Source organism: Beta vulgaris, chromosome 7, assembly GCF_026745355.1.
Source record: "Beta vulgaris subsp. vulgaris cultivar EL10 chromosome 7, EL10.2, whole genome shotgun sequence".
Lineage (NCBI taxonomy): Eukaryota > Viridiplantae > Streptophyta > Magnoliopsida > Caryophyllales > Amaranthaceae > Beta > Beta vulgaris.
Genome location: NC_079208.1, coordinates 48,061,600 through 48,081,399, shown reverse-complemented (window position 1 = coordinate 48,081,399; position 19,800 = coordinate 48,061,600). Strand labels below are relative to the sequence as shown.

The 19,800-nt window shown below is 36.1% G+C and overlaps 1 protein-coding gene across 4 annotated transcripts; it reads left to right on the top strand.

Moving 5' to 3' along the window:
• The first annotated feature begins 303 nt into the window (after positions 1-303).
• Positions 304-19,454, top strand: LOC104908738 (uncharacterized). Of its 4 annotated transcripts, none has more exons than XR_008970103.1 (22): positions 304-623; positions 954-1,040; positions 1,126-1,194; positions 1,287-1,419; positions 1,527-1,573; positions 1,691-1,777; positions 2,666-2,727; positions 5,041-5,083; positions 5,169-5,249; positions 6,059-6,175; positions 8,131-8,236; positions 9,120-9,183; positions 10,291-10,333; positions 11,108-11,371; positions 11,453-11,614; positions 11,962-12,096; positions 13,091-13,243; positions 13,448-13,534; positions 18,047-18,115; positions 18,220-18,355; positions 18,828-18,895; positions 18,972-19,454. XR_008970103.1 is itself a non-coding variant. In XM_057396112.1 (21 exons), exons 1-20 carry the CDS (start codon positions 492-494, stop codon positions 18,325-18,327), a joined length of 2,049 nt encoding a protein of 682 aa, XP_057252095.1. In that variant the 5' UTR covers positions 304-491; the 3' UTR covers positions 18,328-18,355; positions 18,972-19,454. The 4 variants fall into 4 exon arrangements, 2 of the variants coding, with proteins under 2 accessions (XP_057252095.1, XP_010696191.1); XR_008970104.1 differs by having other exon boundaries at positions 18,960-19,454; XM_057396112.1 differs by lacking the exon at positions 18,828-18,895.
• Positions 19,455-19,800: the final 346 nt, after the last annotated feature.

Genomic DNA, 19,800 nt, shown 5'->3' with positions numbered 1-19,800 from the left:
GTGATACATCATTTCACTGCATAATTGCAGTGAAGTGTCTAATCATGGACGGCGCCGTTTTATCCGTTCACTGTTTACATAAAATATTACAACATAATCATGATATTAATATTTATAATAGTAATAGTAGTAATAATAATAATGATAATAATAACTATCATTATTTTATTATTGAAGAATTAAATAACTTAACAGAATAGAACTGATTGCAACTAAACTGAACTGATTGCAATCGAACTGAATTGAAAATATGCCGGGGAAAAGACCCTTAGTCAAAGTTCTAGTACACGGTCGTTCTGTCCATAAACTGAAAACCTCTCATTGCAACTATTTTCGCTAAACCTGTTTTCGTAGTTGGAAGTTGGAATATAAAGGGGAACCAAAAACTCTTGTTTGTGAAATTGTGTTCCATAACTCTTACTGAATAGGAGTACTGAGGAAGAAGAAGAAGAAGAAGAAGAAGAAGAAGAAGAAGAAGTAGAAGAGGAAGAATGGGTAAAAAGCAGAAAAAGCCAGGAAAAGGCAAGGAGAAAACTGAGAAGAAAACTGCTAAAGCTGAGGTCAAAAAAGCTCGCCGTGAGACTAAGAAGCTCTCTCCCGAAGATGACATTGACGCCATTTTGGTTCTTTCTCTCTCTTGCAAAAACCCTCTTTTCATTATGTATACTGTAACTTTTACCAATTGGGTACTTTGTATTATAATTTATAACTTATACTGTAGTATTTATGGTGTTCAAATTTCAAAGTTGGGTTTTTGGGTGGTTTAATGATAAAGGCCCTTATTCATCCTTGTAGGTTGAAGTAATAATTTTTTGAATTGGGTTTATGCTGAATTGGTGGAATTTTTAGTTTGCAGTTGTGTAACAAAGGATTTTTGATACTTTTAGAGAAGGGAACTTTTGCATTTTCTGTCTATTTGTAGCTGAACTTTTGGAAATTGTGTACTTATGCAGTTAAGTATCCAGAAAGAGGAGGCTAAGAAGAAGGAAGTTCATGTCGAGGAAAATGTGCCTGCCCCATCTCCCCGGTCCAACGGCTCGGTATTTTTCTTGCATATAATTTTTTTTGGCTGTCTTTGATATGTTGTTAGACTATTGATTGGATGTATGTTTGATGGTTATGTAGTTGAATATAAATCCATTGAAAGAGACGGAGTTGATCCTTTACGGTGGTGAATTCTACAATGGAAATAAGGTTATGATATGTGGAATTGTTTAGAAAATCAATGTAGTGCTGTATCTGGCTTTTTTGTGTGATGTTTTGGATTACTTCTGTGATGAGTGCAGACATTTGTCTATGGTGATCTTTATCGTTTTGATGTCGAAAAGCAAGATTGGAAATTGGTATCGAGCCCTAACAGCCCTCCACCTCGTAGTTCACATCAAGCCATTGCTTGGAAGAATTACCTCTATATTTTTGGTACAAACACATATTGACTCAAGGAGTTTTGACAATTCTTTGCTCTTTCTGAATTATTTTCCACCTTGCAACACTTTCTCAATTGCTTCCACTGATTATTGGAACAGGTGGTGAGTTCACATCTCCGAATCAGGAGCGATTTCATCACTACAAGGTGAGAACTGCTTTATCTGCTTATTGTCGTGAAGTCATATTTTAATCTCTTCCCTGCTTTTTGTCGTCACTGTTCTAAATCATTGCTAATGGAGGGAATCCTGTTTCTGCAAAACAGGACTTTTGGGTATTAGACCTTAAAACAAATCAATGGGAGCAATTGAATTACAAGGGAGCTCCAAGTCCGCGGTCTGGCCATCGGATGGTAAACTTAACATAGATTGAACTCTTCAGTATTAGCTAGTGCAAGATCTCTTCCATGCAGTTGGTGTCATAGTTTTTTTTCAGTTAATGAGACAGACATTGTTGCGGTGTGGTTGCCTTTTGCATTCAGTTTCTGACTCTACCTTTTGAGAGGTTTTATCAGACTTTAGGATAGAGTATCTATCAATGGTAGACCAATAAGGATTTGTATAAAGTAGCTTCTTGATCCTGATGAAGATATCAAATGACTGGTTGAGCATAGCGGTCTCCTATACTAATCTTGTCAAATATGTGGCGGATTTGAGGCATTTGGGTCAATGTGAAAGAGTATTCCTCTGGTTTTATTAGTGGCTAATCATGCTCTGGAACTTCATTTACCTCTGCTGCAAAATTTGTGTCTTACTTTTGCGATATTTATCTCCTAATTTTTGTAAATTCTAAGATATTGCTTTCCAGTTTATGGATTTGTTATGTGTTTATATTTCTTACCACTCTTCACTTTGATCAATGTTCCCGCTCTAGATTAGACATAAACACATAAATTATAAAATTGAGATAATGAGGTATTAGTCCATACTCAATAACTTTTAGCTGGTCTGCCAATTTTTTTTCCTTCTTATTGTAGTATTTCTTTTATATCCTTGAATGTTGATCTTATCCCCAGACCTCCCTAGACAATGCCAATATTAGGATCCACTCTGTGTTCTTGTTTATTTTCTGTAACTCAACCTCTTTTCTTAATTTTTGCAGTGTATGAAGGGATAGATGTATCAATAACTTTCCTTTTTTTTGTGAAAAGTTGCATCTACAATTATCTGCTTTACTCTTTTAAGTTACTTTGAGTGTTGCAGATCTGTCTATCATCCGTCTTATAAGAAATGTCTTGCAGGTTCTGTACAAGCATAAGATTATAGTGTTTGGTGGATTTTATGACACTCTTAGAGAAGTAAGGTTGTGTTTCAATCTTTTGTCATAAGCTATTTTTTTCCTTAATTATTATTTATTTTATTTTCTATGTTTGTTAATCTTGATGAAGTATGAAATTATGTTGAAGCCGTATCAAGAAACACTATATTTGCCAGTTTTGGACAATGAATGAAGGCCTACCAATAGTATGATTCATGAATATTCTCAAGCTGTATCACACTTCGAATTATTTCATGTGAATGCATTGAACTGAACCAAACTACAGGTAGAATTCCTTATGATTGGACGTTATCATTAATCTAATTCTCCCAACAAGGCTCCTGATCAGGCCAATGATCAGGCCAAGTTAAGGGGTGTCCTATGTACACGACTTATCCCTGCAACTATAAACATGGTAATTAATTAGATTCTTGATTGAAATATCATCGACTAATTTGCTACTTCAAATTCACCTGCAGGCTGCAGCAAAGAATAGTTCGTGTGACATTTAGTTTAGATTTAGTTTGGGTAGTTCCAGTTAGGGTGTAGACTGTAGTTCAGACTTCCCTTTATAATATTCCCTATACTTGCTTTCCTTTTTAAGCTACCAGTGATGTAACTGATTAGGAGATTAGAGAGGATTAGAAGAGATGACTGTAGCTTGGGGCTGGGAGAAGCAAATAGATCACCTTACGAGTTGGGAGTTTATCTAGTCAGCCTAAGGAGGCGGGACGCTTGGGTATTGGTAGGATGGTGTCTAACAAAATCTCTTTAGTGGAAATGCTGTGAAATTTCTCAGTTCCCAGTCTTCCCACAAGGACTTGGTTTCTGCCGTTGGTGTGAGTATGAACAAATATGGTTTCGAGAGGAATAGCTAGGATGTAGTAGACATTGGAAGTTTTTTTCCAGAGGTATCTGTGTATCTTTTCTTTTTCCCCTCTTGGGTAGGTTCAAGGTTGTGAAGGGATTCTTGTTGTCTTTTGGGAGGATCTTGACAAGGCAGTAACTTTTTAGTATCCTATTCTCTACGCCTCCATGGATTGTCCCATGCTCTTACGTCCTCTTTGGTGTGTGGCTTGATCCCTTTTATAATATCTGCAATCTACTTCAGGAGCAGAGCTTTATTATTGCGAGTTGGGGGAACTCACTAACTTGCTGAAAATTCTTGAAGCTCTTTCTTTGTGAGATTTCCAGAACAAAAGAATGTAGTTGGCTGACACTTTGGGTGCCTTTTCTTCTTGTTTTTTCCAACCACCTTACTATATAGTATTATAGTCCTACCTTGCCCCTTTTTTCTCTCTTCACAGAAGGCTTGTTTTGGAGTGGGTGAAGTCTTTCGTGTGGGTGCTAGTCTGGAGAAGCTCGATACTTATGAAAATCTAAAGACAGAGGCCATTTAAGATTGTCTCCTCAGATGTGTACTTTGTTTTTTGCTCCTGCCGGGTCATAATTCTTTTGTTTATTTTCAGTTAGTTGGTGGCGTATCTGGGGCTTTTTGATGTTGTTTTTTAGTTAGGCTATGTTAAATCACCTAATTCTTACTTATCTAATGTGATATGAACTTACCTTTTCTGATTACTTCTGGTCTGTACTTGTTCAAACTTGTCTAATTTTGATATGAACTTAACTTTTATAATCTGATTTGATCTGATTTAAAATAAGCAATAAGGTCGTGAAATAAGGTGAACTAAGTATAGCCTTAGTCTACTCCATGTTTCGTTTTGGTTGCGGATCAAATCTCGTCCAGTAGAGCTTTGGATAACAGAAGGCTTTTTTTTGTTCTTTTTCCTATTGTTTCGTGTTTTATTTGTCTTGAGAGGAATCATAGGATCTTTTGGGTGAGTATGTATCCTCTAGTTTCCCTATAGTGTTGGGTGATGTATTTAGCTTCTCCTTGGGCTCATGCCCATGAGGCTTTCTCTTGAGTGTCTGTTTTAGATATAACCCTGGATTGCATTTTTTCCCTGTAGCCTGAAGTTGAAAGATTTTGATCTCCTTTCCTTGTATCTCATCTTTCTGTGTTTTTCTACTTATCTACCAAATTACTGTGATAAAAGCATTAACAGTTTCCCCAAGTTCTTTTTACAAAAAAATTTCACCATTTTCTTTGAATAACAATTTCTGATCCTTACAGTTGAACATTGGAAAGCTTAATTTATCTAAATGCAGTTCAATAGTACTGTAGAGATTGATAACTGTAGATAAATTGTAATAGTTGAGACTTCCCTACTCGTTGTTTAAGGCCTACAATTGAGTATCAAATAATCTCAGTATCAGTTGTTTTGTGTAAACGTCTTGCAAGAACAGCACATATTTATCTCGACAAGTTCCTTTGATGATAATTGATAATGTTTTCAGGTACCTTAATGATTTGCATGTATTTGATCTGGATCAATTCAAGGTGCACATCAATCAGCTCATTTGTTATGGTATTTTGCTATCATTGCCTGCCTTCCAAAAAGTCATATGCTGTTTTTTAACTGCAGTGGCAAGAAATAAAGCCTCGGCCTGGGTGCATGTGGCCCAGTCCAAGGAGCGGTTTCCAGCTTGCTGTTTATCAAGATGAGGTTAGATATTGACTACTTTTATGTCAGGTTTATGTTCACTTGCTCTGTCATTTGCTGTTACTGATGCAGTTCCATTTCTCCTTATTATGATGCTGTTGCATTGTGTCCAAGGTGCAATAATGGGTGTTTGTGTGGCAAGTATTTATGTTTATTTATTTTGGATTTAATTTATCTTGCTTGTAGATCAGTGCTTGATTATATAATGTCCTAAATTCTGTCATCTTCTTTGGCTATATTATCTACATAGTGAGAATAGCCTTTCCCTGTTACATTTTATTGGACGCAAGTGCTTAAAAACTTCTTTTGCGCATTAGCTTTGGGGTTTTATGTGAATTTTGGTCAGCACGGGAAGAAAGTAGCATGGATCTTTCATGTGGATACTTCGATGAAAAGTGCCTTTTTGCATTTTTGTGCTTCACCCATGCCACTTTACAAGGCTTCGCCTGCCAGTAAAAGTGTTTGACCCTAGCGCCTTGGGATTTAGTGTCTAGGTGATCCTTAACCGCGTTCTTTTATACCCAGGGGTAAACAACCACAACACTCAGCAGAAGAATTTGCAAAACAACGATCTTTGATTCGTATTACTAGATGACAAAAACAATGGGATGCACACACAATGTATCCGAGTCCAAACGTCTTAGTGTAGAAGTCCTAAAGTTTGAGTAGATTGACTGTGCTGCCTGAATGGCTTTCTTTTGTTTTTTCTTTTTTAATAAATGCTGTTCACTTGATATAACTTTTCAAGGTCTAATATCTTCTGAAATCCTGCATAGTTATTTTTCATAACTTTATTGCTACGAACACTGCAGATATTTTTGTATGGAGGTTATTTCAAAGAAGTTTCATCGGATAAAAACAACTCCGAGAAGGGAGTAGTCCACTCTGATATATGGTCGTTGGACCCGAGAACTTGGGAATGGAACAAGGTTTGTTTACATCTGATAATTTGTGAATGTTTTGAGTATTTTCCCGTTTGTCAACTTATGAATATGTACAATATTTTTGGCTTTTTTTTTGTTTACGTGTTATATATTGTTGTTGTACTTGTCATATCTGAGAAGTGTTTGGTCGCAGCCTCACAGACACAACAATCTCTTTGACACACTCCCTCTCCATATATATATTTGGGGGGGGGGGGTAGTGGTGGTGCGAGGGGGTCTTCCTGTCTGTATCAACTTCTGTTGAGTGTTAATCAGCACTCAATGTATCCGAAATATCAAAGGCAGCTGCGTATTTCTATTGTCCAGTGATCAGTCTTAGTCTTAGTTAAAGGTCAAGGTCCAGTTGTTAGCCAACAAAATTGAAACAGTATTCAAAAGTAACTGGTTTCCAGCTATCACTATTGCCTCTAATGTTTATACATAATTAATATAAATAAGAGATTGTTTTCAAAGCAGTAATGAACAGTATGTTTTGAAATATGTTGCTGGGAAATTTTTTGTCTTGGAATCATTTCAAGCCTTTTCATCTCCATATATGCATGTATTGTCAAACTTCTAATCTCTGTATGAATTTACTTGAATGGTTCCTTTGACAATTTGGTGGTGCCTTGGAAATAATGAAACCGACGATTTCTTGAGGCTAGAGCCTAGAGCTTGCTTGTAAGTTGTATCAAGGTGTAAATTTCCTTCTTTTAGGCTTTATATGTTTCAGGTCACACTTGATTTTTCTTGCATACGTAGTGTCTAGTTTATCATGATAGCTTAAGGGCATTGCATTTTTGGCTCTATCCAATAAGATATACATATGTTGTTTGTGGACCATCTTGTTTTGGTAGATGAGGCTAGAGTTTGAGATGATGGAGACAAAGGTTAGAATCATTAATGTTTAGGCTAAGTAGGTTTAAAACTAGTAAATGGAGAGTCAATTTAGTACTCAGAGGGAGCCAATTGAGGAGGTAGTGACATTAGATGGCAAGGACTTACCCCAAGTTAGTGCTTTAGTACCTTGGTCAATTATTTAGAGGAATAGAGACATTGATCAAGATGTGACTGAGAGAATTACGTCTGGGTGGCTTGAATTCAAATGGAGAGCAGCAATTGGGTTATTTTGCAATTGTAGAGTACCTTCAAAGTTAAGGGAAGATTCTATAGGTTGGCAGTTAGACAAGTGCTATCATATGGGTGAAAATGTTGGCATTTAGAAAGAATTATATTAAGAAGATGCATGTAGAAGAGATGCGTATACTGAGATGAATTTTTGGTCTCAGTTTTGAGGATACAATTTGTAATTAGGAAATTAGTATAGGAAGTTGCAGGAGGATAAGATAGCAGAAAACCGGCTAAGTTGATTTGGGCGTTTGCGACATCAACCACAAGATGCATTGGTCATAGAAGTAGACAGTTGGGATTATGAGGATCTTAGAACAAGTTGCAGGAGGCCTAAGATGACTAGGTTTGAAGGAGTAATTATGTATGTGAATACACTGGGAGTGCAAGAGCATATAGCACTAGATAGAATTGAATGAAGGAAGATGATATTTGTGGACAGTCACCGGAGATATACTGTTGGTGCATACAGCTGACCCCATCTTTTGGAATAAAGGCTTTTATATTAATGTTGTTGTGCTAGCTCTGCACATGTTGACACCTTGAGCGTCTTCTTAACATATTCATGAATAAATCATGATTGTTAAAAAAAAAAAATGGCGCCGGCAGCCCAGAAGTTCGAGGTGAGCTTAAGGATTATTCTGAATGCAGTGGATATATATTGCTCCAACAACAAAAGAGATAAAGAAGAAAAAATCATTTTTTTCGGCAAGACCTGCTTTTTTGGATATATTAATTGTATAATTGTGTTTCCTGTAGCTGTTTATTGTTTCAGCCAGATTCTCGATTTTGTGTCATCTATAGAATTGTGTATCTTTGTCTCCTCTGATCAGGTAAAGAAAAGTGGGATGCCTCCAGGACCTCGTGCTGGATTTTCTATGTGTGTGCACAAGAAAAGAGCTGTACTTTTCGGAGGAGTGGTTGATATGGAAGCTGGTGGTCAGTTTATTGAGAACTTTGCTTTAGGATTTTTTTAGTTTGCTCTTTTCTCACTTGCTTGAGTATTGCAAGTAATTGTGTGAAGTTAAAGTGGTAATAGTTTAAAGAGTCGCTCTAAGTTCAGCCTAACTTTATCTGCATCCTAAAAGGTTAACTCAAGAAAAACCTTGAATTTTCTGTTTAGAAATGGAATAAATCAAATCTAGAATTTTACTTCACTTTCGATGCATCTTCTAGCTGGATGACATTGTATACTGTGTGTTCTGACTTCTGATGTAATGTAATGGACCATATCACTCTTTATTGAGCGATACATCTATGACTTATATTTGTATTATTTGGTTTTTATGGGAAAATATAATTTTATTACCTGCCAAAGAAATTAATACAGTCAAAACTCAAAACCCCCTAAAACACCCTAGTGCACACTGCATCAGTATATTCTCCTCCCCATCTTTTTGAATGAAAGACTATGTATTATTTTCTTTTTCCTGCATTCATTTTTTTTATAATCTGCTTTTCCTGTTGCATGCAAGTCTAAGTCATAAGGATTTACCTTATAGGAGTTGTTTTCAATCCTTCTTTTTCATGGTGGATGTTTATTGATGATTGGTGATTAACTTCTCTCTTCCATACCGTACTCGCAAAACCTATTACGATTCTAACCCATAGGCCATACCACCCTCGTAGGGTGTAGGGAGGGTAGTTGTGAGATTACTCAATTGTCTCTTTTGAGACTAATAAAACTGTATCGTCTGCCCTAAATTTGCAGAAAAACACTTCTTCGTTTTGTACTCATATTTCCTAACATCATATCAGCCTATGCTTCTATAATTGCAAACTGTAATCAATTCTTGCTGACCTGATTTTTATATTTATACAGGTGATGTCATGATGAGTCTATTTCTAAATGAGCTATATGGTTTCCAATTGGACAATCACCGCTGGTAAATCTCATCATATTGTGGAGATATAGCTACATAAAAGTTACACTTTATACTTTTGGTGCCAATTCATATCTGCAAACTAATATCTCTGGAAGTATATTCTTCCTCCGTTTTATTTAGTTGCAACCAAAGGTTTGCACATATTTTTAGGAGGAGAAAGTCTAGAAGTTAACATAACCTTGTTATTAGAAGGAAAAACAAGTGATGCTATTGTCCCCACTCTTTAAAATTTACACGGACCATAAAGGGGGAGGTAGCTGAAGATTTGAAATTGCCTTCCTTCCCATAGGTTATAAAAAATTTGGCCTCCCACCAAAATTTGAAAAAACTTACATGCTGCTTTTTTACAAAGTTAATCACTTTAAAGAATTAGGCTGCTTCTGCTGTTCCATTCATAACACATTTATACACTTCCAAAACACTAGGAATTCCACTTAGAAATTTCTCTTAGGTTTCTCACTTGGACACAACAATATATGGAATTGATGGATGATGATCCAAGCCTACTCGAAGAATATCTACCGTGCTCGGGTTGACGAAGGGGGGTTAGGATTGAATCAGTAGAATCAAATTGTAAGATCTTTACTACATAATTATAAACCGAAAAATTAATATTAAATCTCGCAATATATAGATATGCTAGTTAGGATGTCACTGTAAGAGTATTTACATTTCTTTGCAGTCTCCATGCTGTTCACATATATGAGCCTAAGTTGGAGATAAACAAAACATCATGGCTGAGTTATATGTGTTCGGCCACTAATAAAAGATAAAGATTTGAGGGTGGGGGGGGGGGGTGGAGAATCTTCAAACAAATGGCAAAAGGGCCAGCCCATGCCAAACCAGTCTATGAGAATCCTTTACCTGCTTTATCCGGAGTGTGTTGGTGGCGTGCTGGCACCTTGTCTTTTGGGGTAATGTTGCCATCCCTAGATCCCTCTGTGACATAAAGTCACAACATCGATTTTACCTCTTGAATTTATGTGAGTGGTATATGTGCATTTCTTACGTCATTATGAATTTGTTGGGATCAGTGCGCTCTCGAATGGAGCATAATGATTGACAAGTCCTAGTTGCTGGAACTAACCTATCTCTTCTTATTATTAGGTACCCGCTGGAGCTCCGGAAGGAAAAGTCCAGCAAAGATAAGGTATCTACTTCTAAGACCTTAAAGTGGATATTGGGATGTGTTTAATTGATCTTGCAGAGGTCCGATAAGTAATTATCCAAGAAAAAAAGCTCGTTTGTTAGGGTAGTGAAAATCTCTTCTGATTTTTCTTGAATACTTTATAAAATAGATGAATTGTTATTGTTATGATATTTCATGGCCTTGACCTGCAATTGTGGCTAGGCTATTTTTCGAGCCTTTTGATTCCGACTTTTTTCTTTTAGTTCTTCACCATTGGATTCTGTCTAAAATAGAATATTCTAAGAGTTGAAGCTGATTGTGTGAGTATATTTGACCATTGAATAAGCTGGTCTGACTTATTGATTGCATTAGCTGATTCGTTAATAGTTGCTTGGTAAAATTAGCTGGTAGCTGTAAGCGATAAGTGGATAGTTGTTTGAAAGTGTTAAAGTATGGTATGTATGTTGATATGTCTTTTAATCTGCTATAAATAACTTTTTCAATAGGTTTCAAGTTTGAGGTTACTGTAGAAGTTCCCGATTGATCCAATAAACTTTTTAGCTTTTCCAATAAGCTTTTACCACACACTCGAAAAGAAAATACCTGCAAGTACGTGGTCAGTTCAGTTTGGTTCGCCCATTTTGTAATACTTGATTAAGATGCTTGATGATTGATGCTTTTTCCTCTAATTTTATCCTTTTGTTGGTGGAATCACTTGGTTTTTCTTTTGGGCTGGTAGAGCCAAGTCTTCTGATATTGCCTCTAATTGTGGCTTCTTCTTATATGGTTTTGCAGTTGAAAAAGATGGCTGATGATAAAAATAGTAAAGTTCTACTTGTAAATGAGGTTAGTTCATTAGATATAGATACTGGTGAAGGAAATAGAGTTGATATAGCTATGGATGACCAAGAAGTAGGAAATGAGATGGAGGACAGCATTGGTGAGATGTCTCTCAATACAGACAATATTGGCAGCAATGGTAGACTGGTCTCAAAAAATGATAGCAGGTCTTGTGAACCTGGCACTAGCAAGGAATCAGTAGATATTGCTTTACCAGAGGTGTGCAGTACAGAATGCTTGGCTATTGCACTTTATGGGTTTTGCTTTTGTTCTGTGTTTTAATGTGATACACATGTTCAGACTATCAAGCCTTGTGGACGCATCAATGCGTGCATGACTGTTGGAAGAGATACTTTATACTTGTATGGGGGCATGATGGAGGTCAAAGATCGTGAAATTACACTAGATGATCTGTACACACTTAATCTCAGCAAACTGGATGAATGGAAGTGCATACTACCAGTAAGTTTTATCCTTCCTTTCTTATATCTTTTAGATTAGTAAATCATTTTATGGACACTGTTTGTCAACTATAAGCTGGCGTAGCAGGCATACCATCTTCTTCTGCTTGTGTGCTTTGAGGGTCAATGCTTCTTTTAGTGCGGAATTTTATGAAATATCCCCCTCCATCTTTTCCCCTTCTTATGATGGTTTATGAACGATTCTTTTAGTTGATAACTTCATTTCATGAGATATAGGACGTATGTAATGCAGTCAGCGCTCTAGAAATGTTACTCTCTTTGAAAATGTGTGCATTCTATTGAATATGATATTGATCTCAACTCCCTTCATTCAATTGAATGTATCAGGCTTCTGAATCTGAATGGATTGAAGCTTCAGAGGATGAGGATGAGGATGACGATGAGGATGAAGATGAGGAAGGTGATGATAGTGAAGACGATGAAAGCAGCAGTGAAGAGACCGATGATGATGTAGAAATGGAGGTACTTCCCTATTCTTGATTATTGATTGAACATAATCCTTATTTTCTGACTCCCTCGTTTCTGCTTTCTTATTTGTGTTTGCAATTCTTGCATTGAGCTGCTTATTTGCCCCATCTCTTTGTCTCCTCTGTGGAGGAAGTGAGGTTCAGTCCTTGTTTTCTTATGGCTGCCTATGCATGCATAAAGCTTCGATATATGAAAGTCTCTTTTTCTGCAGGAAAAGAACATGTGTTTAGGTCACATTATGTTTTGGTCTTGTTAGATCTGATCTGGATTGGCTGCTGAGCTGAATTATATACAAGATAGGTTGTTAGATATTGATATCTGTAATGCTTCTGTATTTGGGTGAAATAGAAATTTCTGATCCACCACAATAAGTATAAAGTTTTGACCTCCTTACAATTTTTTAGTTACTATTTCTTTTAGTGGTGTCTGAATTAGCTTGAAATAAGTATGTCTTTTCTACTTTCATGAAGCTTGGTTCTAGTTTCCTTGGAACATACAGAAGTTCATGTACCAGAGTCCACCACTGGAAAATAATTAGGGTGGCATAAGTAGTGTCAGGCTTTTATCCATTTTGAAGTGTGTCTGAAAAAGGGTAAAATTTCAATTACAATGACTATCAAAAGTCTCACTAGGCTCTCTTTGTTTGCCATAAGTACAAGGTCAGTTAGGTTCCCTTCGAAGCAAGTATCTAAACAGAAAACAGCTTCTTTGCAATTCTAAGGCAGTAAGGCATGGCTTGGGTTGCAATTGTGCAGCTTAGGCTGTGTACACACCTCTGGTACAAAATAACTATACTTTCCGTACTCTGTCTTGTTTCCGGTGCAACTCTCATGAACTAGTACTATTCTGATGTCGGATGTGTTGCCTAATATAGGAGCCTTGTTAGAGGTATTGGGGGTGATGGTACTGTATGGTATTGATGAGTAGCAAACAAGTACACTGAGAATGTTTGATTTTTTCTTAATGATTATATTTGTTCTTTGTGAAGGCTGTGAGTGCTGATGGAAAAGCGCGTCAAGTAGGAGATGCTGTTGCTTTAATAAAAGGGGAAGGAAAGAATCTCCGGAGGAAGGAAAAACGAGCAAGAATAGAGCAAATCAGAGCTAGTCTTGGCCTTTCAGATACAATGAGGACACCTGCGGTACTTGCAGCTCTTTTCACCCTTTAGTAACTAGTGATTAACCTGTGTCATGTTGCTTTCAATCACAAAGATATGCAATGCTCACCTACGCAACAGTCCTGAAAATTTGTCAGACCTTGAATCTATAAGCTATACTGCTGTCATATATATTGTTTGGTGGGGTGTGCTTTCGTGCACTCATGGATCTTTTAATGTCTTGTGAAGCCTGGTGAATCTTTGAAGGACTTCTATAAGCGAACCAATATGTACTGGCAAATGGCAGCATATGAGCACACTCAACACACTGGCAAAGTGAGTTACTTTCTTTTTCTCATTATGCTTTTGCCTTTTCCCCAAGCTGTAATTGCTCTCTCAGTTTGTGGTTCATCATTGTCTTCTAACAGAGTCTATAGGTGCTAGCTTTTCCTTGCCTTTTCGCTTGAATAAAAGTCAAACTACTTAATGCTCTGTTTGATATGGGTTAATGAAAAGCGAAATGGTATTGATAGGGTTTATAGTCTCAGAATTGTTTGACCATGGATATATCGCAGAATGATTGGTAATCATGTGAGATGAAATAAAACAGCATAGTTACCTTTACATTCCAAAAGTAGTTAAAGTATTCACACATTAAGAAGTTAATAGTTGTTATGTTGGTATCTACAACTGACAAGCAACATTACTTTGGGTATTAAAACTGAATAATTATAGGGATTTTTTTTTGGATATGATAGGGCTTTGATTTTAATTGACATATAGTGTGGGAACAAAAAATGTTTACTAAGTGGACAGATAATGTGGGAGCGAGTAACTAACAGGGATCTGTAATGTCTTGGACACTGAGATGCTTCATGTGAGAATCCGCTCCAAAATTACATATATTATTCTTATTAGACCAAGTACAGTAGTATATAAACTAAGTGAAGCAGTTAATGCTATTCTCTCCATTTAGTAAAAGAAGACACCCAACGACTTATGGTTTTCAAGGTTGAACTTTTGATCTCTGATTGTTAGTTTCTCTGAAATATATAGTGATAAATAATAAATTTCAATACATCTATTTTGAAGTATATTTTGTGCTAAATGTACTTTTTACTTTTTTTAGAAATTATGTATATATACTTCAGACAGTTTTACTGTCAAAGTTTGTGGGTGCCTTATATATATATATATTTTTTAAAACGAACCCAGGAACTAATTTAAAATATCAGAAATAGCCAAAGCAATAACATCTGTAGGAACATCATCAACCCAACTATGCTTGCCAAAAGTATGCTAAACTATTAGCGATTTTGTTAACAGTTCTCTTAAAAAAACACCAGACAACAGACACAAAAACGTATTTCATAACGTCGTTTTTATAAATATTAAAAACAAAGGGTCCCATAGAGAATACTTAAAAAGTATAAGGGTACAACAGAGAGAAACAAAAAAGTGAGGGTACAATGTAGAATTTTATATAACATAAGGGCACACCATAGGAAAACCCAAACATTTATCACCAAAGCTCTTCTTCACACATGACCTCCAAAGTGAAGGAAAGATAAACTTCCAAAAGATCCAATCATGTGAGAATCTTGTAGATTTATTTACCAAATCCCTTACGGCGAACAAATTTGAAGAGTTTGTTCGAAAAATTGGAATGCGTCATCTTCGTGATATATGCAAAATTCAGGAGAGTAATATATGCGCTGCACTCTTTTTCCATTCGATTAGGTTTTTATTCCACTGGGGTTCTTCTAACAAGGTTTTTAGTGAGGCAGTTTATTATAACATATATGATTACACAAAAGGTATTACTTTTTTCCCCTTATTTAGGTTTTTATCCCACTAGGTTTTACGTGATAAGATTTTTAACGAGGCAACTGATACCTCCTCTCTTTTTCGACATGATGAGCATTCAAGGGGGAGTGTTAAGAGGCAAAAGATGAATGCCACACATGTGGAATTCATGTATATGCATTTATTGTTTGTGGAAAATTTACCACACTTATGTATAGTTTAGTAGGTTAAATAGTATAAAACTTGTATTATAAATACCTCATATACTCAATGAACCATCATACTACTGTAGATGGCCAACAGTGCGGGCCAATCCCGCCTCTTGGGCTGATCTCGCAAAAAGCCCGGTCCAGCCCAGCTCGAACTCTGAAATTGGTGGGTGGATCGTGGGCCAGATCTTTTGAGCCCAGTTCACAAAAGTCCGCTACTAAAATTGCCCAAGCCGGTACACGAAAGCGGTCCAACCTAGCCCATGAACCGGACTAATCCAACCCAAGTAATTATTCAACCAAACTGTGTATATTTTAATCAAATTGCATATATTATAATTCAATCAAATTCAAAAATAATGAAATCATTCATTAATATTAATAATTGTATATATTTTAATTAATTTTAATTAATTCAATCAAATATCAGAATTAAGAAACTAATTATTTAATTATATATATAACTACTATTTTATCTCACTTTTGTAATCGTATAGTTGAGGCTTTGCTTAAGAAATACCATGTCACTCATAAGATTTCAACTGCTTATCATCCCCAAACTAATGGACAAGCTGAAGTTTCTAATAGGGAAAGTAAGGGGTCGAACCCACAGAGACTGCGTTATTATCTTAAACTAATTATTTAATTATATATATAACTACTATTTTATAAATTGGGGGGTTTCAAATATCAGAATTATACTAAAACTATTAAACTAACATTAAAAATACAAATTGCAGGAAATAAATTCGGTTTTAAAATATGATAAAGAAGCTAATAGGAGACATGTAATTTTCTATAGATATAGGGTATAATCATTGATTCATTCGACTAGCCTAGGATAGATTGGTCAACTATATAACCCATTGAAAGCAAGTAGATTACTAGTTTTATCTTTCGTACTCGTTACTCGTAAATCCCGTGAAATAAAGCACGCAAATTTAATCCTAATCAAGCTAAATTAATCCAACCATGAAAGCATGTATCAAATTATCAAACTTGACAGCGTTAGAAACACCAAACAACTGAACCCAAATTAACCTGTAAGCTGCAATTAATAGAATTCAGTTATTACACAAGATTCTAGCAATTATAATTAGACCAGAAAGCTGCAACCTAATTAAAACTACAATTAATCTAGCAATGGAAACATGAAATAATTTAGGTGATCAAACTAAATCAATAAACATGAATCAAAAGCCAAATGATAAACCTTGTATAAATACCCAAAAGAAACTAATCGTTCAATCTCATAAACCCATATATCAAATAGTCAATTACATGTTCCTACTAATGTAAACTACTCTAAATTAGAAATGAAAATAAAGAAAAGAGAGAAAAGAGAGTAGAAAAAACTCATTAGAGACGATATTTCGGACTGAAATTTCGCCGCCATAACTCTTGGTTCGTCCTCCTTCTTACTGCGTCCTCCCCCTCTTTCTTTTTTGGGTTTGTTTTTAAGTCCAAAACTCCTCCAGCTTTCCTCCTGGATGCTGCGTCCCTAATAGGGTATATGAAACCCTCCTTTTTTTTTTTTTTTTCCCCTCTTGACTTTTCTTTTCTTTCTTTGTGAAATACTTGGGCCTTCAGCCCTTTCTTGGCTCTTGTTTGCTGTTGGTGTATACATGTTGTGGTTAGAAGCAAGTGGGCCTATCCCATTTATTTTTCAACTTATCAATACACTTAAGATATACGGGCTGCATGTGTGCAACATAATTTCGACCCAGTAAACAGCTGAATTAGCTCTTGCTTTCTTCTAAGAAGTTGTAAGTCTCGATCTCAGCTTTCCGTAGCCACTTGAATCGTCTCGTTTCGATTCCGTATGAGTGAGATATGACCAAAATACTATATCAGCCCTGCAATATTAGTAATACTCGAATTTAGTGCAATTTCCGAACTCTATTCAGATAGGTTATTACTAAATAATTAATATAGACACAAATTCATCTTTTAAACACTAAAAATAATTACCAAGTGATTAAACCGAAATATTCCAAAAGTATATTATTTAACTCATATAACTCACCAGACGACACTAAAAGTATTATATTAGAGGGTAAAAAATATGTATAAATAGGCACTTATCAAGGCCCACGAACCGTTTCTAGTACCGTGAAAACCGGTAACAGACCGGTGTGGGCTAAGATTTTTCAACCCGTGGACCAGCCCACCCAAACCGTGAATTTCATGCTCTGGTCCTGGACCGTGAAATCTTGGCCCAGCCCACCATGGCCCACGGACCAGCCCACCCAACCCGCACCAATGGCCATCTATAAATCAGACACAAGTGAAAATTAGATTTCTCTGATAAAGTCCTGGTGCTTCTTTATTTCACAACAATGACAAAATTTCGCCAAGTTATTATTAAGATGGTTTTATAGGAAAAGAAAAATTCCCACTATTTCTCTATCTTATAGAAAATTTTGGCTGTTTTAGTAAATGGGTTTACGGTTAGTGGGTTGACGTTCAATCCATCAGGTTAAGCATGAAGGTTTCGTGTTGAAAATTCTAACCCAAACCTAACCCACTTATTTTCTTGTCGACCCAGTTAATTTAACGGGTCTAGTGTCCTTGACCCAAACCCGCTTATTTTGCGTTAGGTTCATGTCGGGTTATTGTGTCGTGTTAGCTTTTGTTAGCTCCAATGGAGGGAGTTATGTGTACGATTTGGATCATAACTACTGTCTATTCTAATCAAGCAAGTTTATGGCTCAAAATCTTTTGACCTGAATACATTGTTGTACAATGCAAGGGATATACTGTGAAGCCACATCGCCTCTTGATCAACTTCTTCTGATTTTGAGTTGACGCGATTCTTTTGTTTGTCTTCCAGGAGCTCCGGAAAGATGGTTTTGATTTTGCGGAAGCGCGATATAAGGAGCTCAAACCACTTTTGGATGAGGTACACTAGACTTTCCGCTCTCACATATATATAGGAGTTGCCAAAATGTTCATATCCTTAAGATTGTATATCTCCATAAAAATATTTTTGGTTTCTTTCTGTAGCTGGCTGTGTTGGAAGAGGAACAGAAGGCCGAAGAGCAGGAAGTGGCTGAATCAAGTTCTAAGAAAGTAGGCAACAAGAAATCCAGGCATTCATCCTCACAAAGATAATGTTTGGTTTTGCGCATCTTGCAAGAGGGTGTGTTTTCCTAGCCCCAGTTGTGAGTTGTCCATGAACAAAATTTTGACTCGTCGTTACTTTTACCCAATTTTCCCATGTACCATTCTCCTGAAACCGATCACTGTGCAATATTCAGCACAAAAACCAACTTAATTTTCTCAAGTGTGTCGTTGTCACCGGACCAATGGTTTGCATCATAGGATCCAGAGTGAAGATCTCTCCATACCCATCATATATACATATATAATCATGCACAACTTCAATTTCTTGGTAATTTTATCTTTCTTATATGTGAAACTGCTATTCATTCATCATAATTTGTGTTAAAGTGAACATAACATATGGTCTTAAATTCAATATCTTCATATAGTTTTTCTTAGTGAACTTGTTTTTTAACTGCTCTATTTCTTAGTGCGTTTTGGATTGAATATGGCAAGTAATTGTATCATATGAATTTGTTTTTTTTTCCCTATATTTCTCCATTTCTTAGGAAGTACAGCTAGTTTTTGATGGATTAAGAAAAATAAAACTTCTCACGAGAAATTCTCCATTTCTTAGGTAAGCAAATTCCTACAAACTTCTACTTTTCAGGTGTTTTTATGTCAACCAAACAAACACGTAGTCTTACATGCAGGTATGACCTCGCAATAGCCAGCTCATCTTGGGACTCCCATCGAAACCTAAATTGGTCCATGTTAAGCCACGTAAATGAGTCGGCCCGTGTCTGTGCTGTAAGAATTGAGTGAACCAACCTTTTGTTGTGAGCTTGAAAATGGAGGTTGTGTAGCTTTACACTCCATTATCCATGGGAGAAAGCGAAATGTCATTTTCTGTTATGGTTTGGAAAGTCAGCACTAATTCTGGTTCATACATGAAAGGTAAATTTCATTATATCAAATAATGGCACTATAGATACATGTGGTTGTCATGAGCATATATGTTTTTTCCCCTAAAGTTCAGCATACAGGTGGCTCTGAATCTAGACACATCACATATGACTTGTAAGTTATCTGTTAATGATGTTATCTTTTGAAACCTACAAATTGGGATTAATTTCTCTTGTAACTTTAATTTCGTTGCTAAAAGATGGGTGAAAAAGTTGGTCTCACTTATACAACCATCAGAATTTGTTCAAGTACATGTACATTTTGATTTTTTTCAACCTTTGTTCCCTTAAACATGTAACAAATGGCCCCACTTTTTACAAATTGTAATAACTTTGTGACGAAAGTCTAATTTGAGCATATATACTTCAACTAGAAAGACAGAAACTCTTACTTTTTTGGCCTAATTAATAATAGATCGTTTACTCTCAGCACATGAATATCCTGATGGATTAATTATCCTAAGAATAATCTCATATGAAAGAATAACACGCACTTAATACACTGTTTTGATAACTTAGATTACAAGTAGTGGTTTTGTTTGGTTGTACATAGAAATATTTATCTTAGTAAATTGCA

What these genes read in the sequence shown, in the direction of transcription:
- LOC104908738 (XM_057396112.1), top strand. Translation starts at nt 492, where the DNA reads ATGGGTAAAAAGCAGAAAAAGCCAGGAAAAGGCAAGGAGAAAACTGAG. An exon ending in AATTCTACAATGGAAATAAG is followed by an intron (nt 1,195 to 1,286) that starts GTTATGATATGT and finishes TGATGAGTGCAG; the next exon opens with ACATTTGTCTATGGTGATCT. An exon ending in ATACAATGAGGACACCTGCG is followed by an intron (nt 13,244 to 13,447) that starts GTACTTGCAGCT and finishes TGTCTTGTGAAG; the next exon opens with CCTGGTGAATCTTTGAAGGA.